General features: G+C 40.1%; 1 protein-coding gene across 2 annotated transcripts in view; it reads left to right on the forward strand.

Moving 5' to 3' along the window:
* Positions 1–26688, forward strand: part of LOC119019533 (spermatid perinuclear RNA-binding protein-like) — a 66491-nt gene extending 39803 nt beyond the window's left edge. For both annotated transcript variants that reach the window (XM_037098235.1, XM_037098234.1), the window contains 13 exons: positions 2869–2996; positions 6286–6381; positions 6585–6696; positions 9485–9582; positions 11865–11958; positions 12254–12322; positions 19711–19919; positions 20854–21003; positions 21642–21776; positions 23248–23388; positions 23481–23604; positions 24628–24678; positions 24782–26688. In XM_037098235.1, coding sequence (XP_036954130.1) covers positions 2869–2996; positions 6286–6381; positions 6585–6696; positions 9485–9582; positions 11865–11958; positions 12254–12322; positions 19711–19919; positions 20854–21003; positions 21642–21776; positions 23248–23388; positions 23481–23604; positions 24628–24678; positions 24782–24867 — 1493 coding nt within the window. In that variant the 3' untranslated portion in view covers positions 24868–26688. The remainder of the gene's footprint in view (positions 1–2868; positions 2997–6285; positions 6382–6584; positions 6697–9484; positions 9583–11864; positions 11959–12253; positions 12323–19710; positions 19920–20853; positions 21004–21641; positions 21777–23247; positions 23389–23480; positions 23605–24627; positions 24679–24781) is intronic.
* Positions 26689–27118: the final 430 nt, after the last annotated feature.

Below are 27118 nucleotides of genomic sequence, written 5' to 3' on the forward strand. Positions count from 1 at the left end.
CAAAGTGGGAGACATATTAATCATAAGATTGAATGTGATGGCACACTGCAAATCTATGTAAGTGAGCAAATTAAGGCTGAAACAATCATCATTATTATTGACCATAATCTATTAGAGTAGTACATGTCTAAGAGAAATTTGTCTGCAACAGTCTTTTACCATTCACATACATTTATACACAATACACCTAGTGCAATGGGTGAGCATTGCTATGGAAAGTCCAATTTTAATGATCATTGATGTTTGGGCCTGTCATTAGGCACGGCACTGAGTATCAGGCTGTGGTATTGTAAATCTACTGAATCCTCTGACAGGCGACACCACTCGCTAAGCCTGACTTAACATACCTTTAAGCTGCCTATGAAATCCTACTCTTACTCAAGCAGAGAGTGGATACTCAGCTGCTGAACCAAGTTCACATATCTGCTGAAACTTTGGATTGTAGTTGTTAATTAGTTCAATGTAAAAAAAATAGAAGTTTCTAATTAAAAATGAAAATTATTCACTGATTCCAGCTTTTCAAATGTCATTAATTTCTACTGTTCTCCGTTTGATGTCATTCTTAATTCAATATCTTTGAGTTTTTGAAGAATGTTAAGACAGCATTGCATAAAAAGTTTGTTTCTTAGTCTTCTTAGTGTTTATGGAAATTAGATATTTACTTATTTTTCTTTCTTTTTTATGACATGTTAAAGACTGTCAGTCATCAAATGAATATTGACAGAACTGTCAATAATGACAGCACATACAAGTAGTCATTTTCTTTTCCTTAAGCATTAAAGGGGCTGTCTGTAAGAAGTTGTAGTAATTTACATGTATTAATCCCTTTTATTTGCAATTTTCGAATGGGTTCTAATGTGACGTGAAAAATATGACCTTTCCCATCTCAGGTGAGGAGTTAGTAATCATTTTACTTCCATTTAAAAAATAATAATTAATCAAAATTTAACACATAAATATCTATATTCATATATTCCTGTTGTGGCACACTTAAGACTCCATAGATTTCAATTAGAGAACAGTATTAAGTAGTCACAGTTTTTATGGTCTTACTGAGAAATTGGACCCCCCAAAAAATTCAAGGTTTAACAACTCAAGAGAAAAATGTAACCTTACACTTTCATGAGTGCATCCTTTTATAGCATCAGTCCATTAATCCTGGCAGCATTAGTGTCACAGAACCTGTTCTGTACTTCTTAGTAACTTTGGTTTCTCGCAACAAGGTATTCTCTAGGAGGAAAAATGAATGTTTTTTTGTTGAGTTACACTTCAGGTCCCATATTCTTTTGTTTTTAAAGGTCTCCAGATACACAGAGCAAGTGAAACTTAGAGGGTGCAACTTAAAGTGCTGGATTGAAAACCATTTACTCCTCCAGCTGACTTTGACATAACATGTCATCAGCAGCACATTTCCTGTCAGAATGGTACATTATGTTACCCAGAAGTCCCAGGTGCAGAACATGAAGGTCCTCAGTCCTTGGTCTTGGAGGAGGAGTGACACGGGACAAACCCTGTGTCTCTCATCAGCTCCTTAGTTTGTCTTCCACCTCTTCCATCCTGTTCAGCTTTCACTACGGTCTCTACAGCAACAGACTGCTAAACCACACACATCGCTCCTCAGCTCACATTGCTGCTGATGAATCACACACAGACGGATAAATTGGACTTTGAATACTGCGTATATTTGGTATTAGCGACTGCAGTGTAACCTCCTCTTTACGAGCAGGAGCTTTTTTTAATGCCCTGTGTCAGCATTACTGTCAGCTTTGTAGAAAATAGCCGTGATTTAATCTCTGCTGGCTATTGCTCATTGGGAGAGAACTTTGAACCATAATGGGACTGATTCCAGTGTGATGGGACATTTATCAAGATTTAATATTTGCAACTTGGCAAGCTGAAGAATGGAGATAATGTTTTAGATTGCAGAGAAGTCATTACCACAGATTTCCCCGGATGAGATCATTGATAACCTGTGAGCCGTCACTCCTGAGCTCTGCAGTGTGGTCTGCAGTCTGTTCCCCCTTTTGTTCGTCTGCTTGACTGTCCCACAGTGGGCACCCCTTAGCTGCTCCCGAGAACAAACAGCCTTCACTTTCTTTCCAGGGTGGCGTTCTCACTCTCAGATGTTTATGTTGTTGTTGTCATCTGCTGTCACTCTTCTTCTGCTGTCGTTCTCCCATGGCTCGGCCTCCAGTCATGGCAGGAGTGCTCCCCACAGGAACCTGGTGTAGAGAGACTGTTTCAGTCAAACATAAACATCTGACCGACCCGCAAGAGTGAAAATACTAGCATGGCGCTCAAGAAAACTGCAGAGCAAGCTGCCTTTTTAAACCAGGATGCTTTTTTTTTCTTTTCAAGTATAATAGCTTATATGTCTGCACTGTTCCTGACTTTCCCCAATCTCAGGCATTCCTGAGCCAGTATTTCACAATCTGCCGAGTGTTTCCTTGTTCCAAAGTGTTATTTTAATCTTTAATCTGGCTTTTGGTCCTGAGTCGTTGCCATGCTCTCATTTTCGTCCTGCGCCGTAATAGATAACACACTAATCTGGCGTGTTCCATCGCCTTCAGCCACTGATCTGCATCTAGAGTGAGACTCCGGCCGGGCAGCAAGACGCATGCGCGCACGTCTACTCCGGTTCCTTCTGTCAGTGTTATGAAAAATCCTGCCTTGTGCATGAGAAACCCCCTTCTCCCAGAAAATCACGGAATCTGTCAAATTTCCCCCCTCCTAGCTCATTCGGTCAGATCAGTGGGTTTGCCTAATAATTAGCCGTCCAACCCTGCTGCCTGTGTGTCTGTGTACGAGTGTGAGAGGTCAGCGTGGTCACGCTCAGTCTGTCCTCTCTCTCCCTGTCCCTCTCTCCAGAGGAGGGCGATCAGGACGACAGCAAGCAGAGGCAGGAGAAGGAGGAGAAAGTGGAGGATGAGGATGTCCTGGACAGGCAGAAGTGCCAGGCTGCCCTGGCTTCGCTCCGACATGCCAAATGGTTCCAGGTGAGAACAGCTGGGCTGATGACACAATCATTCTGTGTCTTTACACTCTGGTGTTACCCTGAATATTCAACCCTGTCACTGAAAAGTAGATTTGAGTAGTTAATGTGCAACAGCAAACATGTTTTAATGGAAACATAGAGCCACCCAGATTCTGTATTTCACTCATATAAAAGGACACAAATTTAATCACCTGAGTTCATGCAGGGAAGCTGATTTTCTGTCAGCTGATCAGCAGCAGCTGTTTCATGTATGTTTCACAATGATTTGCCTGTTCACAGCTGTGTGGAGAGTTACATTCAATCAAAGTCCAGCAAGGACATAATAACCTGACACTTCTAACTAGGGATATGACAATTATCTGCCTGGCCGATTACTGTGCCAATAATCAGCCTTTGCCAATTATGAGTATCAGTGTTTTTTGTATCTGATTGCCTATAAAATTGAATCATTTAAAAAATGTGCTTCTTTGGCTATGATGTAGGGTCCTTTCTCTGGATTTAGTAGTTTTGTCACAATACTGGAACTTCTAACTTTGATACAATACCATGACAAATATCGATTTACCATTTAATCAAAAATAGATATATCACGGTTTGTGTATTGTGTAAGATCAATTACTGCTGACTGTTGTCAGTAGAATGGGAGCAGACAGTCCTATATTGACACTGTGTGTGTGTGTGTGTGTGTGTGTGTGTGTGTGTGTGTGTGTGTGTGTGTGTGTGTGTGTGTGTGTGTGTGTCAACTCATTGATGGTAACAAGAGAGAGCGAGAAAACACAGCTGGTGTGTGTAAATTAGTATTGAAACAGTTATAAATATTCAATATTGTTCTTTATTGATGTTTTTGACTACACTAGTCTGTAGTCATCACTCTGTGGTCTCACACAATGTCTTGCTCACAACACTATCTGATTGATTAAGCATCGCAAGTAACGGCCCATCAACAATTGACAAGCTCATACGGTGAAGTAACTAGTAACTAGAATGATCAAATAAATGTAGAGGAGTGGAAGTGTAAAGTAGATGAAAACTGAAATACTTGAGTACCTTAATAGATAACTGACATTTTAGAGTAGGTAAAGTACAGTGCTTGCATACACTGTGATTAGTTACATTCAGTCACTGGTTATTTCTATATTTTGACATCTTTAGTGCAAATGTTTAGTTAGTTTCTGAATACTGAAGTTTCTGAATTTCTGATACCACACTCATTTCAACACCATTTGCTGCCACAGGTCCTTGCTCCATTGCAAACCCTCTTTTGTGTTGAGTCTTATTTCTTTTGATTCAACAAAGACTTCATGTTCATGTTTGTTTGTTAAAGTGTAGGAGGGCCGCGGTTGTCTCGTGAGAATCCTTGTAGAGGATTGGCTTCTTATAGAGCTCCCTAAAAGAGCAGCGCCTTTTCTGCCAAATAAAACTGCACATTAGTGTGAAGTATGAGTGTTTCTACAATTATAGGGAATTGTAAAAAATAAGATTTAATCTTAAAAAAGAAATTGGGGAAAGAATAGACAGCGTGTAAACAGAAGAAATGCTATTTTCTCAGTGTTGAATAGAAGAAGAATATGACAGAGTGAGATTTAGCTATTAAGGTCATGAAGAGATTCTTCACCAAATTAAGTTTCAGATGAGCTGCAACTCTGCGATTCTGACCAGTGAGAGTTCTTCTACTACTGAGTAGGCAGCAGGCAGACGAGAGTCAAGGTCAGGTGAAGCAGTGAGCAGCTTCCCTCAGGGAAAGAGAGCTGAATGCCAAGTGAAATCAGAGTGAAGTCCCTGCTGTGGACTGAAGGTGAAGCAGTACAAGGAGGATTTAGTTTCATCACACTTGCCAGGGCTAATACCACCCGCGGACCTCAAATGATCTGTAATAACTGCAGATACAATTAGTGACGTTGGTCTCATCCACCATCCACCGTGTCTTGAAGGTTTAACTCAAAGCACCTGAATAAAATGACCAACTTCATCGTTGGAAATGGTCATCCTGCTCTAATTGAAGTGTCAGTAATCTCCAGCATAATTTCTATTCTCCTCTCAGTCTTTAAGCACTTCTCTTTTACTTTGGTAGAATCTTGAGTGAAGGTTTTTTAAAGGTCCCATATTGTAGGTATTGAGATTTCCATAGTCTATTTTTATAGACAGCTCAGAAACTACCTTTAAATGAGCCGACAGGACTTCTGTTATGGTTAGTTATGTCAAGACTCTTCCTCCACAGCCCTCAGCATTTCCCCAGCATGGCTGTGGTTGCCACAACACCGGCAGAGCAGATGGGGAAACATGGTAGATGATGCCTACTCAGGCCTGTGAGAGTTGACCAATCAGAGTACTCTGGGCTTTTGGCGAACAGATTGTATTGTTACCTTCATATTCATCTCATAACATGTAGAGTTCTGTTCAGTGAAACATTTTTCACGAGGTCATCCATACAATACCGCTGTAGAAAAGACTATTTTTACTATTTTGAGGCAATGCATGCCGTATTCATATAACTACAATAAACGCCTGAAGCACTTTTGGAAAAAAGGTTTCATTAATGAATGCAGTGGAAAGGATCCTAACAAAGGGGAGAAGAGGGGCATTCATATATACTTTTCATACTGTACCATACACCACACATTCAATTCTTACAAGATATCAAGTGTTCTGAAAAAACTATTAGAGCATGAGCATGATTAAACTTAATGGATTTTCAAAAATGCTCAGATGTGAAATTGAAGATATGAACTAAATATGGTCTTGCAGAAAGTAAATATCCCTCTAAAATAGGATATGCTACTATATTATTTATATTAATATCCATGCAAGTGTTCTAGTTAATCAGATTGAACACTGTATTTGTATCACGCTTGTATAATCACAGGATTTCCCTTTTATTCTTTTGTTAGTGTCTGTTGCCCAGCAGTCAACTTCTGTTCTTGAGAAATATGAGATAGTGAAAAGGGAACAGCATCTCAGCGCCCCTGTAGTATAAAGACAACAAACATAATTTTCAACCATCTGTCGTGAATTAAAATCTATTGTTTCTAAATAAAAACTATTTAAACAACATTTTCATAACTCATATGAAAATGTCTAACTAATATGATCACAGCTCACACTAGGTGTGTCATGTGACCCTCACATTGCAGGTCTTGGTGTTTACTCAAGGGCTTTGTGAATTAACCTCCTCACAGGGTGAAGAGCCCATAGCTCAGTGCCTGGAAAACGTCATGGATGCATATTTTTGGAGCTGTCTTGTTGAAATTCTCTTAATGCCATCACACTGTTTCGCCTCTTTGTCCCTTCAGGCCAGAGTCACAGATCTCAAGTCCTGTGTCATCATCTTGAGGATTTTCAGAGACATGTGCAACAGACTGCCTGTGTGGCAGCCTCTCAAAGGATGGGTAGGTGACAGCCTCTGAATCAAAATCGTTTTACAGTGATATCAAGATTTCTCATTCTTTAAGGGATAGACACAAATGTTTTTGTCCATGTCTGGCACCTTTAAACTGCTTTTTTGTTAACTGTAGTGTATGTGCAGGATGTGTTGCTCAGACACAAAATCTTGAGTTGTGTTGAGTGTCCTCTCTCCATCTGCCCTCTGCAGCCTCTGGAGCTCATCTGTGAAAAGGCCATAGCCACCTGTAACCGTCCGCTGGGTCCAGGTGAGGCCCTGCGTCGCGTCATGGAGTGCATCGCCTCAGGGATTCTCTTGCCAGGTCAGGGATCAGTCCTTCACAGCAAGCTCTGTTTGTTGCATGTATATAGTCGTTCTCTCTCTCTTTTAATTATCAGGCTACAGATTGTCCAGCTTTATCGTAGCTTATGAACCCAAGTAGGATCTAGAGGTAGCACATACATGTACAGAATTTATACAACAATGCAGACAGGTGGTCCCCAGTATAAATCTTCAAGTTGTCTGATAAAGTTTAACAGTTTTTGTGTTAAAAGTAAATCATGTGGCAAATTACATCCCAAGTTAGGGCTTCTTTGGTGATGAATCAGAGAAAAAAAATCCAGCATCCAGATTTGCACAGTAGATCACGGAGAAGGTTCTACAAAATAATCAGAGGAATCGAGAAGGTGTGGATTTGCACTGGCTTTTATCGACATGTAAACCTCTGGCCTTGACTAGGAACAACATTGGGCAGGTTGAAAACTCAAGGAACTGCTGAGGAGGCAGAGCTGTAGGACTCAGTGGAGGGCAGTCTGAGTTCTCTGTTGAAGTCGCTGAGACCAAGGGGAGGTGTTATTCGATTATCAGGGTATTTTATTTTTCAGACCAGGGTTGCCAAGGGTCCTTAACTGGGTGTATTTAATGAAGCAACATTTTGAGAAAATTTGCAAAAGTGATATTTTGACGCTCTGATTCAATCCCCCAGACTGGTATGATTAAAGAGGGTAGGCAAAGTGAAAGGCCGCACTTGCCCTTCTCTCATTACCACCACTGAGGTGCCCTTAAGCAAGGCTCTTAACCCCAACCACTCCAGTTTATCTGCACAGCGGTTTGACTGTGTGATGTGATCCGCAAGTTCCTGGAAACCCACCCTGCTTGAATACAGGTGGAAAAAAATAGAAATTGTGAATAAATAGCTAGTGCCAATTCTCCAGTCATATGGGATTATGAAAGGAATCTTATTTTTAGGTGCTGGAAAAGAGCATCTCGCAAAGTTATAGGCATTGTGGATTCTGAATGTACGCTGAAGACAAACAAGAGCTTCGTTTAGTTTAGACTATTTAAATTGAAGTGGATATAAATTATGTATTTTGAAGTATTCCCTACAAACAAGGGCTCATGATGTAAAAATGCACCATAAGCATAAAAAAGTAAAATCAGAGGATTGTTTGTATGGTGACAGAATATTGACTCATGTGGAAAGTCTGTCTTTAATATATTATTGTGGCAGACGAACAGGGTTCTCACGTAGGCAGCATACACTGTGCCCTCTCTTCCATATATTCAACAGTCCTAATCTTGTAAATGGTAAAACGCTTTCTGCCAGAAATTAATATACGTGAGCCATCAGTGGTTGAGAGTCAAACATAGTGAATAAATCCAGTAATCACTCTCTGCGCAGAGAGCAGCAGAATTAAATTACATTTTGACAGTGAAATTGAAAACATCCAGGACTCTTAAGGAACCGCGCTAGAGACAATTTGAATAAGCATTTGAAATCATTGATCCATTGTTTGTAATTAGTGGCATATTTATCAGTGCATCTAATATAAAATCTGTTCCCTTATAATAGCACTTTTTTAAGGAATTCAGCATGCTCACATCTTCAGTGATATGCCCAAAGTGTGTTAGCAGATGTTAGTCACTGCTGATGTCTTAAAGGTGAAGGTGTCATTCACTTTTAGGAGATATCACACTAGAGCACTGGCATCTCAGACCCAAACAAATGCACACATAATTTAATTTCATCATCATTTAATCAGATATTTTAAAAACATATTTTAGTATTTTGTTTAGTTGTAATATGACAAATTTTCTTCCCAGGCTGACGTGTGGAATTATTCTCTCTTCAGAACGCAATTACTCCACCATGTCTTCACAGAGCAAATAGCTGTTTGCTGTTAAATCAATATTCGACATCTCATATATTTAACCTTCTCACATTCGAGGGTAAGACCAGGCGACTCTGTTCCACTTTCTCTCTGCACTACTCATGTATTCTGAGTACAAATAAAAAGCATTTAGAGGAAAGCAATCAGCCCAGGGATTAAAAACAAGGTTTAAAGTAAGCAGGCAAATAAACTAAGGAGCCAACAGGCACAGAAACAGCACTTTTATTCTCTGGAGAAACATTTAGATTAATCTTTAATGAATGTGTTTGAGGTTGCAGTGTTTGGCTGCAACCTCTTCACACACAGAGTGGATTCGTGCCCTGGATTGCAGAGTGTGGAGTGTCAACAATGATACAGTGCAGTATCACCTGCACTCAGTCGTATAGTACTCTACAGTGCATTAATGGTTTCCAAATTGGGGTGCTGATTCCCTCAGGACTCCTTGAGCGAATCCCAGTGAACTCACAGCAACATTAATAATGGTTTAATTTAACTTCTACTGGTGTTTCATTCAGGAAAAGTTGGTGTGGAGATTTTCGTTTTTTCTACAGCAGTCCGTGTAAAAAATGTTTCCAATCCAACTCAAATAAATAGAAAAATGTTCTTATATTTCTATTTGATTTTCCTCCAGCGTTTTCTCTTTTTTTCAAGCCTTTATCTGGGAACCCTGCAGCTCCTATGTTCGATCGTTGCAGAGCAGCCAGTTAGCCATTGTGATGATGTGATTAGATTTTTTAAATGTTGTTAATGGTTTCCCTCAGCATTACAATGGCAAGTAGTTTTCTGAATGCCTCTGAATCATTGATGAGTCACCACTGCATTTATGTTGTACACAATAGTAGTCAGTAAATCATTTCCGAGTTTGTTTTCCTGCCTATAGAAGTTATAGTTTAGAGTCATAACACGGAGTGAAAACACTGACCTGGTTTCTCTTTACAGGAGGTCCAGGAGTACATGACCCCTGTGAGAGGGAACCCACAGATGTCCTGTCTGACCTCAGCGCACAGCAGGCTGACGCCGTTACCGACAGCGCACAGGTCAGCTCACTTTACTCATCAGCCACTTATACTGCTGCCACTGGCTTTTCTTAATTCTCTGAGCTTTTATAGCAACAGTGTTTGGCATGATACTGTTTTTACACTTTCAAATGACTTTTCAGTTTATATGCAGATTTTCTCACAAACAGCCTCAGGAAAAATGACAAGAACGGAGTCCATGAAAGATCTTTTCTTACAATCATACTCTCAAATTAATACCGATCTCTTTGTCATCATCAGTGAGATGATTAACTATTTCTATACAGTAATTCTTGTTGAAAGTCACAGGGTCAGATTCAGATTAATCCAGGCTAAATAAGTCGTAAAATTAAAACTATTTGATGTTGTCGAGTCCTTAGATTGAATTCAGAGGTGTCATAGTCTGATGTGAGGAGCTACTCAGTAGTTAAATGATAAAACAGTCATATCGTTTATTTGTTTCACTGTGGATATATAATATCATATATCATAGCTGTTTAAAATCAAGAGTTATTTATTAAAGCTATCCCGCTTCTGCGGTCGGCCAGGACAGCCTGTAAGACAGTAGGAGGGGCTTCACTTAATCAATGAATCATTAGTGCTTGAAAACATTTTTAAAAATCATGAAAAATAGCTGTCACAGTGTAGTTAAATTTGTAGTTCCGTTTATCTGGTAATGGAAGACAAGACGATCAGCAGATCTCTCAAATTTTGCCAGGCTGGAACCATCAAACGTTCGGATATTTGCTGGAAACATGAACAAGACCTTTGTTTCAGGCGCCTTGATGGAGACCATGTGAGATTAGTTGTCGTGCTCACCAATACACTGTCAAGGCTGTTCGTGTAACCCCTTGTCCTGCCCAAGTGTGTCTGAAAAAAAGCATTCAAGCATTTTTAATGCCTTGCTTAAGGGCCAGTAGCTTTTAAAGACGATCGAAGCATTTTCCATCAATATTTTCCTGTTTGCTCCAGGACTATGAACATTAAAAGCTTCTATTAACTGGCAGTTGTCTCTCACCTCTGGACCACAGCCACCCAGGTTTCAAGGCTCTCTCTAAAATCTGGTCTCCAATTAAATGAAAACATGAAAACTACTGTGAAAAAAGCTTTATAAATAACAGAGAAAGTTTTTAAAACACAAGTTCACTCTGTGGGAAACATTCAGAGTTCTTATGTGATTTCAAATTTAAAGCCAAGTTGGGGATTTTTAAGTATTTTAAGGGATCATTAGACTCCAAACTATCAAAGTGTATTTACGAAGCAGAGTTTCTCCCTGAAGGGTGGATTGATGCTTTAAAAACCTCAGATATGTTCTGATTTTAGACTTTTTACTCAATGTACATGAGTGTTTCATTTGAGCTGCTGCTTTATGGGTGTTTTCTTAACATCTTCCCCTCAGATCATTGTAAAATTTCCCTCCCTGTCTTCCTGCTATAAAACCAGCCGCAGACGCTTACCTAACTGAGCATAATCATTAGCTGCGAGAACAGACAGAAAATCAGCCCCAGCCGTGCGACTTGTGAGACTGTGAAACAGCCCACTGGGGTATGCTTCCACACCGCCCTCTGCACCAAAGTCAGCATTTTTTCCAGGCAATTCGACGAGCAAAACTCCCCCATGTTGCACTGATTGAAGGAGGGTTATTTAAAGCAAGTCCTCGGCCACCCGGAGAAGCCCCAAGCTCACGTCAGCACTATAAATAGCTGAATGGCCGCAGAAGCCTGGACTCTGACCTCAGATAAGCAGCCCCTCAGTGCTGTGGAGGCTTGACGAACCGGCAGCCTAATTAGCCACCTAATGAGCGTGGGAACACTCTTCCCCGTTCACACCCACACCAACACTACTACTACTATACCGCTGCAGCTTACACTACTGCTGCTGCCACTGCTACAGCTACAGCACATGGAACAACAAAGTCTTCCCCCTGGCAGAAAATGTGGGCTCAGCACTGAAAAATATGAAGACATCCTCAAATTCATCTTTTCCTGTCTCTCTCTTGATCTCTCTCTCTTTTTGCCTTCCTGCCACTCTGGGAATATTTTTCTTTCGTTTTCTTTTCCTCCTTTGTTTGTGCCTTCTGAGTGTTTATTCCTCGCCTCTATAATGCATGAAGTTTCTCCCAACAGAATTGGTTGGTTCACACAAATGCCACGCACACACACAAGTTTCTTCGATAATTAAAGCGCATTGATTGAAGAATAAATTGTATAGTTGTTGCCAGTTCTCCCTTCTGAGTGCAGATTTCTGTTGCTTTATCAATACAGTGATGTGGCCTTATTCTGTCTGGTGTGTGTGTTTTTCAGCATGCGTTACGGCTCCTGGCCTTTGGACAGCTTTACAAGGTCTTGAATATGGATCCTCTCCCCACCAGCAAGCCCTCACCGAGGCTGTTAGAAGGTGTGTGTTCATTTGTGTTTGTGTGTGTGTGTGTTTGTCTGCATGCCATTTATCCTGTGTATTTATGTGCATAATTTATGTTTCATCTGAGTGTATCCTGGTGTGTCTGCTCCATTTTTTTTTTTTTATTCTCCTCACTATGTTCCACTTATCGTCTTGTTAAAGCAGTTTGTATAACTCCTCTGTTTAGATACAGTCTGAATATAGATAATGATATGTGTGGATGACCTGCATGTCCTCTCTCTCAGTCTGTGTGATGTTTCAGGTGATCACTCTGTTTGTTTCCGCTCTGCAGGCGGCTGTCAGAAGAGGCTCCGGGAGGACGTCGGGTCAGATGACAGAGACTTCATCAAAAGGATGAAAGGTGACTTTGACCATCGACTCACTTGTTTCAAAGAATTACAGTTTGCTCAGATGATCTGAATCCTCCTCCTCTTCCTCTTCTCACCTATGAAACACTACAGAGAAGTAGTGAAGGTGTTAGAATACAGAAAATTAAGGCAGACAGATATCTGCCTTACATGTTTAGGGGTGTTGTATCAGAGTGCAGACATAGCAGAACCATAATTCATTTATGTTTACTATTGACATGACAGTGTTGAGTCTGGATTATTCTTATTTCACAATGATCACTCAATTCAACTCATGGTGAAGCAGATACTATGTTTTTTGTTTGCTCCTGTGAAGATAAATGTAGATGTAGTGAAAGAGCTGCATCAGAGGAGAGACAAAGCAAGCCGGCAGCGCAGAAGGTGAGGTGATGGTTTGATCGCGTTCATAGTCTGATAACAAAACAGTTAATTCACTTGTGAAATAGAACAGAAATGTCTTCAACTTCAACCCACAAGGCAAAGTTGCATGAGCTAACAACAGTAGTGTGCTAGTGGGGGGGGGGGGGTGGGGTGGCATCTGGCAACTTAGATGTGGAAGAAAATACAAAATTTATACATGGAAAAGTTGCTGTCATCCTGTCTGTCAGGCTGTGACTCTTAGCCCTCCCGACCGAGTTTTCAGTGAGCTGCCCCCCAGAAAACAGCACCCTTCTCTACGAGCAACAGTCAGTGGGGAATTGGACACTGGTTCAGTGTAAACAAACAAAGGTGGAGTAGGTTGGAGCTTCTGTTGCAGCAATCTTGCGGAATCGCTGTCTGAAAAGGTACAAAAAGGTTCAGCATGTAAGACACCCACTGTGTGATCTGGTGTCTGTGACCAGGCAAGTGACGGCATGAAACAAGAACATACATTGGAGCTGCCTTTCTCCGATGGAAATCTCTGATGATAGAGAAATATCTGTAGATTGATGCCAAACCAATTGACGCCAATACCTAGATAATGTGCAGTGTTTATTAACAGTACATCAGTTTCAGTGAAAAGAAATGCCGCCACATCTAACGTGAAATAAAGCTAGCATAGCCTCAGATTGTGCCTCTCAGAGAGCTGGTAGTATTGTCACGTCAGCAAGATTTATTTAGATGTAGTCCTTTACCTTTGCAGTAAGACAGCACATGGAGTGAGTTGTGGCAAAATGTTTTTCCCAACAATACTGTATTTTAATAGCAGAGTGTGCTGACACAGTGAAATAAATGAAGGGACTGGGTGGATACAGTGTAATGTTGGTCCTCAGGCCCAGACTGGTCCAGGAGAAAGGGCCCAAAATGTGTAAATCAAAGTAACAGCTACTCAGGGGAATTACAGTGATGAAAGATGTGTTTACAAGCAAGAGACATGGTTAGTTTTCAAAACTACCCCTCCAGAGTTGACCCTGTTGGCACGGACATTTAATCATGTATGTTGTAAAGTAGGAGAGGAATTTGCATGGAAATATTACAGAAAATTAAGAACTATAGATTCTTTTCTGACAGGTATAATTTCAGATAGTTCAGACTTAATTTTTGAAGTACAAATATCACAGCATCATGATTAATTTGTATTTATGTTTTGGGGGGTGAAAAAGAATAATTGTGATGCAAAAATTCCCACTAATGCTGAATTATATCACAACTATAAAATCAGTAAAGATGATTGTAATTATGGGCTGGGCTGACACTGGAGTAGCTCAGTCCAGCCTGTCAGTATGAACAGTTACCGATGCTCTGAATGCTGTTGAAGATGACTCCCCACTGTGAAAAGATCAAAAACTGTGAACTCTGTGAATTATTTAGAATGCCGATGGAAATTTATTCCATGTAAGCACAGATAAAATGTGTCAGGCCAATATTAGAACGCTGTATTGGTCAAACGCACATCATGTGGTGGCCGACTCCCCAGTAGAAAGGATTGTTTGTCTCTTAACAGCAGATAAGTGGATATTGATTCTGGTGTTTGTCGCTCAGATGTAGCTAATGACAAAGACAAAAGGTTCTGATGTTCAGTGTGTGTGTGTGTGTGTGTGTGTGTGTGTGTGTGTGTGTGTGTGTGTGTGTGTGTGTGTGTGTGTGTGTGTGTGTGTGTGTGTGTGCTGGATAGCTGTAAACAACAGTCGCTGTACACAAGGTGCTTTCTGACAGACTGTGTAAAAGGTGGAAAAGTGAGTCAATGGAGCTGAAAGAAGTGAGCAGTGAGGCTGAGCTTATCGTAGAAATCAGGACACCCTGTTTTCAAGGGATCAAAACAGGCTGTCAGGTTAAAAAATGACATCCTGTTGTCAGACAGTATTCACTCCAGTCTCTGTAGCAAAGGAGAGAAAGTTGCCTGCCTTAATGTGATCAATTGTGGGCTTGCGTTTAAAATTCTGCAGTAATGTCCGATATCTTCACAAGATCCAAATAGGAATCCTGTTCAGGGCATTGAACCAGCTCAGCCTCCATCATATCTCATAGTGGCATCATTCACTGTATCATCCAGCTCGCTGCATGAAATACATTAAAAAAAGAATTTAGAATTCTTCAAGGGCCGGTTGTGGCAGTGGCTTTTAAGTGAAACGTTTCCTCGAAGCAGAAAAAAAAAGCAGCTATCAGATTTCCAAATAGCTGCAAGTGAGAGAAAAAAAGGAGGGAAGGAAGCTGCTGGAGCCGAAAGAAGCATTCAGTGAAGTTATCAGGAATTAATCTGCCCCCGGTTAGAAAAGGTCTGCGACTTAATGTTAACGAAGTTCACAACAGAGAGGTTTATCCCGATCCATTTTGATTCTTGTCAGTATCAAGAGATATGTTGGAGGAGAAACAGCGATGTAGGATGATAAGACTTTCTTTGGCAGTATGATACAGGTAATATTACTTAATTATTTGGGTGAAATTAAGAGATAAGTTAAAGAAATTAAAGAGGCCACATTAAAAGAAAAGCAATACAATATATAAATTACAATATATGGAGACAAGACTGGTCCATACTTGTATTTTGAAAACGAGGAATTTAGTTATTATATCTTCTACTCTGTCTGCTGAATTTTATTGATCAATTTTTATTGATTTTTAAATGTACCATGTTTTACCAATTATATGTGAAGTGTATTGTATGTATCATATAATTGGAAGAGAATACATGATGTAGCATATAATTATATAAAAATAGTGTAAAAATAGGATACAAGTAATAATGAATTTTAATATACTGATATAAGAAATATAATACAATGTAAGAGTGATTGTGTTAGATGTGTTAATATTTTCTATTTATTCCGGTGATGTTTCTGCCCTTTGAACTCGGTAATTTGCGGTTAAAAATATGAAAAAGAAGGACCTGCTCTCTGTTGCAAAGTACAGTTATTTTAGACACTTAAGTGTTGCTTCAGCAGCATTTCAGCAGCACTATGTTTTATTTGGCATACTGAAGTACAGTTATCGATGTTGAAACATTGATGGCACATCACTTAATGTAAAAAAAACATTACATTTCACTTCCATTCTGCCCACGTAGGCATCTTTTATCCTCACAATCAGCACCTCTGCCTGACTGAGTGCCCTCAGAGTTCAGTCATCACCCGCTGATTATCAACAGAATTGGGGGAGATACATTAGAGAGACTTCCCAGTTTCACCTCTATAGTTCACACTCAGGTGTTTTTTGCCACTTCTGCAGTCCTGCATGCTGACCACTTGTGACTGTAAGAGAAACAATTAACATGCCTCATTATTGGTCTACAAGAATCAGAGGAATACTTTGATAAAGACATGATTTCCCTTATCTGAGGCTTTGCTGTCATTGCTTTCCTCAATAAGTAAGTGTTTAATGCATACCTGCAGATGGTAAGAGTGCAGCAACCCCACCTATTTTTTGTCACTTTACTTTTAATGAGCTTCTGAAGAGTTCCACTGAGAACTTGATTCTCAGCGGGTTTTGTATAAGAATTAAAAAATTTAAAAGAATTAAAAGTTTTTCCCTTGCTTCCTTAAAGGAGGGCTGAGCTGTATTATGACATTATGTTATGAAGTAGGCCATAAATGATGCTGTCTTTGTTAATGTTAGGAGGAAGGAATAATTAGAGTAGTGCAACACCAGCCATATCGGAAGCATTAAAGATGCAACCACAAATGCAACAGTGGTCGGAGAATTAACCATATCCAGCTCCACCCTGCAGGTCCAGACAGAGCAGCTGCAGCTATACTCTCAGCGAGTGCCTGTATCCTGTCTGAGCTTGGCCTTTGAAAGCAGTAATGAACAATAAATGCATCATCTCAAGGGTCACATCATCTCTTTTTCTGTAGTATCTGCAGATCCTTTCTGTAAAGAAGTTATTCCCACCATGACCCTTAAGGTGCTCCATGCCCTTTAATTTCTTTATTAACCATTAGCAAAGTTCAAAGTTAGTTATCAGTCAGCACACGCTCTCTGTGAGGTGCGTCACTGTTGCATCAGTGCTGACTCTGTTCTGTGGCAGTGTGTTGATTCTTATTTCTCATCTCTGTTGTTTTAATGTTGTCATAATTCTCGGCTGACACGTCATCACGTGAGGCTGTCGACATGTGAGATGACATCTGCAGTGTTGTGGAGAGACCCCTGCCTGCTCTTTTCTGCTCTTTTCTCGTTTTTCACGTTTTTTGTACAGACAGCAACTTTCACTTTGTCATTGTTTCCAAACAATGTCGATAAATGTAGATTGGGTCTGGGTGAGGCACAGCTACTATCAGTGCTGATTTCAAGCACCGCGGGAGCTGTGTAGCTCACACTTGCATAGTACACCTCTTAGTTGGGTCAGATCGAGGTCAGCTCACGTTCCCACCACAAACTAATTCACCTGTGACCAGACTGAAGACTACAGCCTCCATCTTCTGTAGTCTCTCTCCGGTGCTCACTTACTCTCACTCTCCCTCTGAGTCTCTCTGTCCTGTCTGTCTGCGTCACAGTAATTAAATCAGCCCTCACTGGGACGATCGTCCTCGGCAACTCTCATCTGCTTCCAGTTCAAAGGAGGCGATAGAAGGCAGAGATAGAGAGGGATTAATACTGCAGGCTGCTGCCACGTAATTATCTTGCTGACTCCCACCATGCACACACACACACACACACACGTCAGTGCATGGACATGCACACTCACCACACACAGTGCATTAACACCTTCCTCCCAGCACCTGTCCATCAGCACCTTCATATTCATCTTGTTACACAGCATAGCCATCCATATTCATCCTGAGCCACCCTTCAGTCTTAAGTGCCTGTCAGGAGCTCACAGTCATTACACACAGTGACTGCAGGAAGAAAGCTGCTGTACGCTTCACTAACATGAAGTATTCTCTCAGTGACAAGATGGTAGTTCATATGTTCATATCTCAAACTATGTGAAAGACGTTTGTTCAATTGCTCAAACAGAGGAGAGAAACAGAACATTTTGTTTAACATAACAAGATGTTTTACATAATGCTTTTATACAGATAACGCTGAATAGTAGCCTAACCCAATATCATCAAGTCTGTCATTAATGAAAATCAGAAACTGAAGTTTACCTTTGAAATACTGAAGCTTTCAAAGATTTCCAAAGAAGAAAGCTCTTAATTATTTTTCACCTTCATACCAGTCTGTAAGATATTAGCCCCATTACAGCTGGGGCTGACAGATGTAGGGTGTTGACAGTGAAAAATGGGCGTCAAACACAACAATCACTGGTTTTATGTCATGTAGTGTATCATAGTGAACGCAACCAATGCATCTTTGCCTTCCATGACTTGTTTGTTGAGCCACAGGAGCACAATTGCTCAGTTGGAAACATGTCAAAGTGAAAGAGGAATAATGTTTTTGCTGCTTTGAGATGGAACAGATGTAAAACAGAGGCTCACAGTTATTTTTACTTTTGTTTTTATATGTTTTTCCAAATATGAGACAGTCAGAATCTCACACACACACACACAGACATTGCTTGAGATGCCATTGTTGGTTTTCAACAGTGACAAGAGCCAGATGCTGTCAAAAAATTGAAGGGCATCCCTTCCAAAGAAATAAGAATCACTCCTGTGAAAAACCCCTCCTTACAGAAACTGTACATGTAATTTAGGACAAGTAGCATATTCCTTTCAGTATAAAACTGCAACTGCTGTTATGGTTATAAATATGAATATGCTGTTTGCAGATTGCTGACATAACTATTAATAACAGTACAATACTATATTATATTTTAACGCTGCTGTCTATTTGCAGTCCCATACCTGCAGAAGAATCAATCTAAAAAACAACTTAACTTCAGAAGAACAATGAAATCTGATGCCCATTAACTTTGACCCTTAAGCCTTATGACTTTATGAGTTCCATCAGAAAAAGCATCTCTGAAAACAGAATAAAGTGCAGTACGTGAGTGGTAGCTCTGCATAATACAGTAACGTTGAAGGTTATGGCTGTCTGCAACACAAGGACTCATTTTGATTCAGTTTGTATTGTTGTTATTCCAGCGTGTTTATGGACTGAACAAAGTGAAACTAATCTTTTGTCTCTTAAAGCACACTTGACAAAGTTGGAAGCAGGAGGGAAAAAAAGCATCTTATCAAGGAGTCAGCAGTTTTGTTATAATAGATGTCACTAAGTGTCACGGTTTCATTTTCAATTCATCTGCTAGATATTACTGCTCGGGAGCTCTGGGGAGGCAGAGAGCTCTCCTCATCTCTTGTCAGTGTGGAGGTGTGAAGGGTCTCTGACTGGGACTGGGTCATCATTGTAACACCAAGAGCAGTGTCAGTCATCTCAGTCTCATCAGCTGGTTATTAACAGTGAAGAACACTCAGCCAATCAAACGACTTCGGAGACCTCCTGAGCAATCCGTCTTATTGCTTATTACTCTTATGTTATTGGTGGAGATTGACCTTTGAAGGAGTCCGTGCACAAGAGCTCAACATGTAATATTCAGGTTGTAAGTGTCTTTGCTTTCTTCGCTTTGAACGATCAGAAAAATGTGCAACATTAAAACCTCTTTGTTTTAAAGGACTATACCCTCCAGTTGTTTTAGACTCAGTACTCTGTTTTCAATTAGCCAGGAATGTGTAAAGAATTTGGGAGATGTGCTTTTTAGTTTAAAGCACCATCAGACCAGAGTGATCTTTCTCCAAACAGTCAGCTCTTTTCATGATGACTTTTCAAGGTGACTTTTTCAAATGTTCAAATGAGGTTGTTATTTCAACACTTTACAATCGACTTGAGACAAGATTTCCTCACATACAAACAGGACAAAATTTGTTCAGATTATGTCTTTATTTTGTTCTTATTGTTTCAACTGACTTGCTCAGCGGCCCAGGGACAGCTGACCTTTTCCTAAATGTAATATGAACTAAGAAGATAATTAAGGTTTCAAGTTTTAAAAAACACCAGGCTGACAAAAGCATCTTTCTTCCTTTAGTCCTGGACTGGAGAATGACGGATCCAAACCACCCCATGAATGCTCTGATGCGTCTGAATCAGATCCACCCGGGTCTTCAGTACCGCCTGCTGTCTCAGTCTGGCCCAGTACACGCTCCAGTCTTCACCATGTCTGTGGACATCCAGGGAACCACCTACCAGGCCACTGGGAACTCCAAGAGAACAGCCAAGCTGCAAGTAGCCCTCAAGGTTAGTTCAAACTGTTCAATCAAGACACATTTGCATCAAAATAAATGCAACATGCTCTTCTTCAAACTGATACCATTCTACAATTCACAGCTTATTTGAGGTGGAGGAGCATTTGTTTTGGGTTTTTTTGTACTGCATTGTAGGACAATAGTGTGTCGTGATCAGCAGAATCAAGAGTCAGGTCCTGTCATCTGCATACTGACCTTTAGTCACACTGGCGGCTCTACAGAAGGCAGTTTCTGATGGTCAGTGGAGAGATGCTGAAATATCTCGGTTTTTGGATTGGCAAGAAATGTAATACATTCATGTTCCCTAGAGGATGAATTCCTCTAACTCTTGTAATCCTCTGATTTTACTCCAGCAGTATCTTTCAAAATATATGACGTGCCTAGCTATAATGTGTAGTAATTGTTAAAAGGTAGAAGCCAGCTGAGTGCTCAAAGCGTTTAAAACAGGAATTAAGCAGTCATCCCTCTCTCCCTCTTTTGTCACTGACTTTGTACTTGAAGGTTTCAGGTGATTAAAAAACTTGACCATTAACTCAGACAAAGAAATGGTTGAAGTGAAGAGAGAGAGAGAGAATGTTCTTTTTGTGACGAAGCTTTGAACTTGTTAAGTTTGACTGCTCACACTTTGTCACACAAGTTTATTCATTGAGTTACACATTCACACATTAGAGCTGTCCAGCACAGCCAGTCTTTGTGTTGTTATTGTTGTTGTTGATGATGGCTACTTTGCAGCCTTACTGCAGCAGCTGTTAGGTGGTTGAGTGCCTTGCTCAAGGACAGCTCAGTCAGAGATGATACAAGTGTGATTCATTTCCTGCATGTGGTGACTTCAAGGATATCTAATAAGATGGTGGCCAGCCTGAGCGTGGCGGAACTAGCATGTAAAAAACTAGCATGTGAATGAGTGTGTGTTGTTGCCTCCTCAGGCGCTGCAGGCTCTGGGCTTCGTGCTTGGTGGCGACGGAGACATAGACTCTCTGAGCGCTGACGAGAAGTCAGATGGCGAAGGCAAGAACGACAGGATGTCCACCAGCTCCAGCTCCACCTCCATCACCTCCTCCACAGACACTCAGGAGGTGGGGAGCACACACTCACACAGAAAAGCACATGAGGATTAGGCTGGTGCACAGACGGACAGCGGCCTATTGTGAAATATCAGTGTCACCAACCTGTGATTTGATCGAGATTCCACTCCTCAAAATGCTCTGGTTAATGGGTGAATGTGCCAAAAAACGAGCTGCAAACAAGTTGAAAATCTTTTAACTAAAGTCATCTGCTTCTCTTTTATTTAAGTCATTTAAAGGAATGCTGTGAATGTGGACAACATCTAGGTTGAATGCACTTTGGACAAATGCAGCTGCCTGTAAAATGTAATATTGTCGTCTTTCTAAGGCCTTGATCAGCTTGAGAATACATTTATCAGCAGAAATCACTGAATACTCTTTTGGCAGTAAAATGAAAGCCAAGCACCAAGCTAATCCTTCACATGATGATATGACACAACAATTCCGAAAGTGTTGAAAAGAGTTGAAAAATCCAGCCATACTGTACAATATTAGGTTAGAACTAAAAAGTTGTCTATTGTCAGCTGAAATAATCTACATGCTGTGAAAGGACTGGGAAATCATGTCTTACTTTGAGAAAACACAACTACTTAATTATATTTAGAAATAAAAGAAATGTAAGACAGTGTGTCTCTCTCCCCTGACTGTAGTCCAGAGCTCCAGGTCCAATTCTAACAGCAGGAGGTAAAAACCCGGTGATGGAGCTGAATGAGAAACGCCGCGGCCTCAAATACGAGCTGATATCAGAGAGCGGCAGCAGCTACGACAAACGCTTCATCATAGAGGTAGGACATAACACACACACATACACATACACACACACACACACGCACACCCTCACTTCTTAATTTCATAGATTTCCTGTCTGCCTTTCAGAGGGTCTTATTAGGAATTGATGAGAGAGGGAACGTGTTTGATGTTTGGCACCTCGCTGCTTCCTGCATATCAAAACATCTTCACACGTCTGGAAAAAAATCCCAGATAGACAGCTTGCACATGAAGCAAATTCTATATTGTGAGATCAATCTGTCGTTTGAGTAAAAATAACATGTTTCTGGTTTTGTTGGTTTGTTCTAAAACATATACTTTTTTTGAGTGTTTGAAGGCAAATTCACTAAACTGCCAACTGCATAAACTTGTTGTAAATCGCTCCTTTAAGCCTGATGAATGCTAGCTGTTTGTGAAGGTGTATGTTCATGAGATTCATTGTCTGTTCTTCTCCATTTGTTGGCAAGGTTCATTCACAAAAATGTCCCCACAGTAACAAAGAATTTCACACTGCAGAGCTTCAGGTTGTGCTGTCAGAAATCAGCTGACAAATTGAACAGTGTCACTTATGGTACAAGAAGAAAGGGTTAGAAAATATTAATAATACAGCTGTCGGCACCGTGTCACCAGAGCTGTACTGTGAAATGGTTTAACATGAAGTCAGATGCTAAAAAAAATCTGACCACCATGTGACATCAGTGATATTAGATTAGAGAATATGCCAGGCGACAGTAGTTGATGTTACACTGCGAGGTGTTATAACAGATGATGAAACTGAGCTGAGACTCACACAGACTCTGAGGCAGCATGACTCTAAATTAGCAGCTTAGATGATGATAACAGAGTGGACAGCATATTAATTTTTCTTCACTTGGTTGGAGGGAAATACATCATCTGAATTCATTTTGGAATTTTGCCATTTAAGAACAAATCTGTTTGTACAAGTGGCTCATGCATCAGTCCTACAAACACACTGTTAAATCGGTGATTTCATGGAGGTTGCTAAGAAATAGTTCCTGAGTCCAGTTTGATGCCTTGAATAGGCAAACAGTGAGAAACCATTAAGTTCATCAGGACATCGTGAGATGTTTGAAGAACCTGATATTTTTATTCAGTGCATCATACTACTCTGTCTAGCCCTGCAAATAACATTTATTTTCATCATTCATTACTCTGCCCATTTTTGGGGGGAAATAATCACTTAGTCTACTAAATGTCAAGAAATAGGTACTATAAAAGGTAAATAGGAAACTAAATAGGTACTATGATCTGCATATATGATCTGCATATATTTAACGAGCAAGATGATATCTGGAAAGTTGTTTGTTAAGTCAGTCAAACAGTCCAAAACCTAATCTAATAAAACAGAATCAACAAATTGTTAGGTTTAACTTTGATTCTAAAAATTACAACCTGGTTACAAACATTAAAGGAACATTAGATCTGAAGATTATTAGAAGACATACTCCTCTCTGTGTGTTGTAACAGGTGGAGGTGGACAAGCAGGTTTTCCGGGGGACGGGTCCCAATAAGAAAGTAGCTAAAGCCAGCGCAGCGTTAGCCGCCCTGAACAGCCTTTTCTCTGGCTCCAAATCTACAACCAACAAGAAGAAACGTCCCAACCCTCCTGTGAGTAAAGTGTTGATCATCAGTCTGAAGTGATACAGCATCGCGTTACAGTACTGATGTGTTGTTGGTTGGATGTTTGTGTGTTTGTGTAGCCAAAGCGACCTGTAGCATCGGTGCTGACCCTCCCGGCCCTCGCTGCCAGACCTCCACGAGTCCCGGTCATCCCTAGAGCTCCATACATCAGCACCCCACCCACACATGGTTACATCCCCCCAGGTAAGTCCAGCTACATGACAGACTACTTGAAAACATCTCACACAGCAGCAATTTGGCATCAGAAAATTACAAGACTGATAAAGGCTGCTGTTGTTTCATATGAGGAGTGGACCAGTTATATTCCAGACTAAAAATGTTGTAGCTCACTCCATACTCCCCTTTGAAGATGAACTATTTAACATATAAAGGCTAACTAAACAGCACAGTTTTAGTATATTGTAGATCCACTTTGGTTTTGATTTCTGGTTCATCTTTTAATTATTGTGTTAGTGATCCATAATGTATTTGATTTATTAACCTGAAAAATAACCAGGAGGTTTTGAATGTGCAAAAATAGAAAATGTAGGCTAGATGTTTTTAGAAATACCCTGGACACAGATAGGTTAGGAGTTCGTTTCCAGTCTTTATGCTAAGCTGACCAGCTGCTGGTAGAGAGAAGAGGGTATCATGCTGTTTCCTGGTGCTGTTCAGATATAAGCGTTGCAAACATGTCAACAAAGTCAACTTGACCTCTGGTTATTTTATAAAGTAAATGATTATCAAAGAAATATTCAACTAACCAATGAACAATTAACTGCAACCACAAAATCAAATTGAAATACTAATTTTTATCTATTTTTTAGTTTATTTATAGAAATATATTGCATTATGATTGATAACCTGAAAGCATTCAGAGTGCAGAGCTTCTCCAAGGCTGCTCAGTCCTCTGTATCTATTTTGCCGCTTCAAAAATATTCAGAAATGTTTCATTTCTGTTTCATTAAAAAGCCCGCAGTGATAGACCATCATAAGATGTACATGCAGTGTTGAGTAACTGCAAGTTCATGTTCAAGCTAACTAAAAATAACCCCCCGTGGTAGAACTTTGCATTTAAGCTCCTTGGTATCTGTCAACATGTTTTTAAGATATCCTGTAAACCTCTATAAAAAAACAACAGGAGGAAAAAAAGGATGCATTAATGAAGTTCTGTGTATTTTGTTTTGTAATTGAACGGAAAAAGACTTTGTATAATTTCCATCACAGGTTTTGGTGCTCCCTATGGTTACAGTCCTGCAGGTGCCCTCCCTCCCTACGGTAAACTTCCTCTCACTCTCTCTGATCAGTCATCTATCCATTTGATTTATTCATCACTTCATCCCAACATTTGAGTTACTTCTTCTTCTTTGCTCTTCCTCAGGTTTTCCCTCCCGAATGCCCTCAGTAGTTGTTCCTGTCATCAGAGTCCCCACAACATACCCCATCACCCACCTCTACCCATATTAGGATCCTCCCTCACCTCACCTCACCTCACCTCACCTCACCTCACCTCACCTCACCTCACCTCACCTCAGCTACTTCTTAGGGATTAAGTTTATTTGAGTTGTGCTTTGACTTTCTACTGTGTGTTCACAACACAATTTTACAAACCAACACTGGAATCGACAAACTTTTGTCCAGTGTTCCTCGTCAGCATCAGATCCTGCAGCATTATTTTGTACAGCATGTTCCCTCTGAGCTTCACTGGAAACCAGCAAGATTAAAACGGCTATTAGAAATTTGTGTGGCCGTTTCCTCAATATGTTTGTGAACACAGAGGTTGACAAATAAGCTCTTTGATCATCAAAATTGTTATGCAATGAAAGACTGAGCTCAGCATTCAGTGAGCTGCCCTGTGTCAGACTAGTCAGGTAAATATTACACTGTAGGGAGCTGCAGATCTACTGTCGGGAGCTAAATAAAATCTACTATACAAACAAATTAGAAGTAAGAAACATAACCACATACCAAAGTAAGAGCACAAATAAACTTTAGGAAACCCTGAGCAATAATTGGCTACTCAAGAGAACTAAAAACAATAAACTCAGCCTACTACATATCTAATCTATGGTAATAAATCTATTATAACCCTACATCAACAAAGACACAGTTACTAGAGCAAAAATAAAGTCGCTGTAAAAGAGCTGTAAAAAGTCTGCTTAATTACACCAACTACCAAGACTATAGTCATAGTAAGGAAACGCACATCCTCCATTAGGAACTTACTTCCCTAAAGTTCCCTATAGTTCCCTGAACTGAAAATATTCACCGTAAGTTACTGAATATTCACCAAAGCCAGAGAAAAACAATCTTTGTATCAAACACTACAAGGACCCAGACAGCTTCTATTGGATTTAAATTTCCCAAAATAATGTTTTCTTTGTTTGTTTAGTTCCCTACAGTGGTCGATTAAATGTTCGCTGTAGGGAACTAAAAAAAGAAAAACACCAAGTACAAAATATCCAGTACAAAATATCCAGTTTATAAAGCTTCATAAATACTCACACTTAGGAATTAGAAACCTCATGGAAGGAACCAAAGAAATCTCCAACAGCACACAAAATACTTAATATCCATTCTAAGTATCTAAACATACTTTACTGGGAACTAAAGAAACACCTGCCAAATACTGAGTACTAAATAAACAATGTGTTATACCAAGAAACTTTAGAGGGCTGAAAAGAAAATACCCACCATGCACTTACAATAACATGTACAGTGAAGGGAACTAAACATCATCTTTATGGGAACTAACACAATATCCACCATTGCAAAGTAAAATCCAGTCACTGTAGGGAGGTAAAGGCATATGAACCTAAAACAACATGACTACTGAATATTCAAAGTGGAGCTTTACAAATAAAGTGTAACTACAAGTGGAAGGAACTGAAGAAGCAGCAGCTGTAGGATACCAAATATCATCTGATAGATAGAATTTATATGCGGATAGAAAATGTAGGCAAGATATAATTGATCAGAGAGCTGCTTTGTTGAGAGAGCTGCTCATGGATGTGATCGCTGTTTTGTATTTTAATTTCTCTGTTTTCTATCACTGTTTTAAGTTTCTGTGGGAGAGAGGAAAAAAAACAGTTTTACAATAATGGGTTGCACTGAGAAAACATTTTTCCCTTTGTTTGGATATTGAGTGTCCAAGTTTACAGTTACTTGTTGAGTACTTGAAGCATTTTGTGTTGAGTTGAAATACTTTCTCTTCAGAGAGAGATTTTATTTTGACCTGTTTGTAGGTTATACTCTGTTAAATAAATGAATATTTTTGTCAACAGCTGAGACACTGGTGCTTCATGAAAGTTTTATTTACGATTCATACACTTTTCATGTACACGTCATGGTAAAGGCCCTTTCAGACACTATGCGACAACGTCAGCACCGCGCTCTGAAGCCCATTATTTCATTTGACTTCTACTGGTCTGTGATGGCTCCTCACTGGGCAGCATGATGCTCTGCAAGCTCCAGCTATGTGTTGTGACAGTCAGGCAGGCACAACGGGCAAAATGGAGGAAAAACACATTTTATGCATCTGATTTCCATAAACTTTACAACACAATCATGTTTCCAACCAAGTATGCATATAAGGTGTGTTTTACCTGGTAGTAACTTAGTTCTGATTATGTTTCTCCCATTCGCGGAATACTTCTTGAGATGTGCCCTAAACCGGCAGCAAGTGTAGCTCAAACAATGTTGTGTCTGAAAGGGCCTA

This window comes from Acanthopagrus latus, chromosome 5 (genome assembly GCF_904848185.1).
Source record: "Acanthopagrus latus isolate v.2019 chromosome 5, fAcaLat1.1, whole genome shotgun sequence".
Taxonomy (NCBI): Eukaryota; Metazoa; Chordata; class Actinopteri; order Spariformes; family Sparidae; genus Acanthopagrus; species Acanthopagrus latus.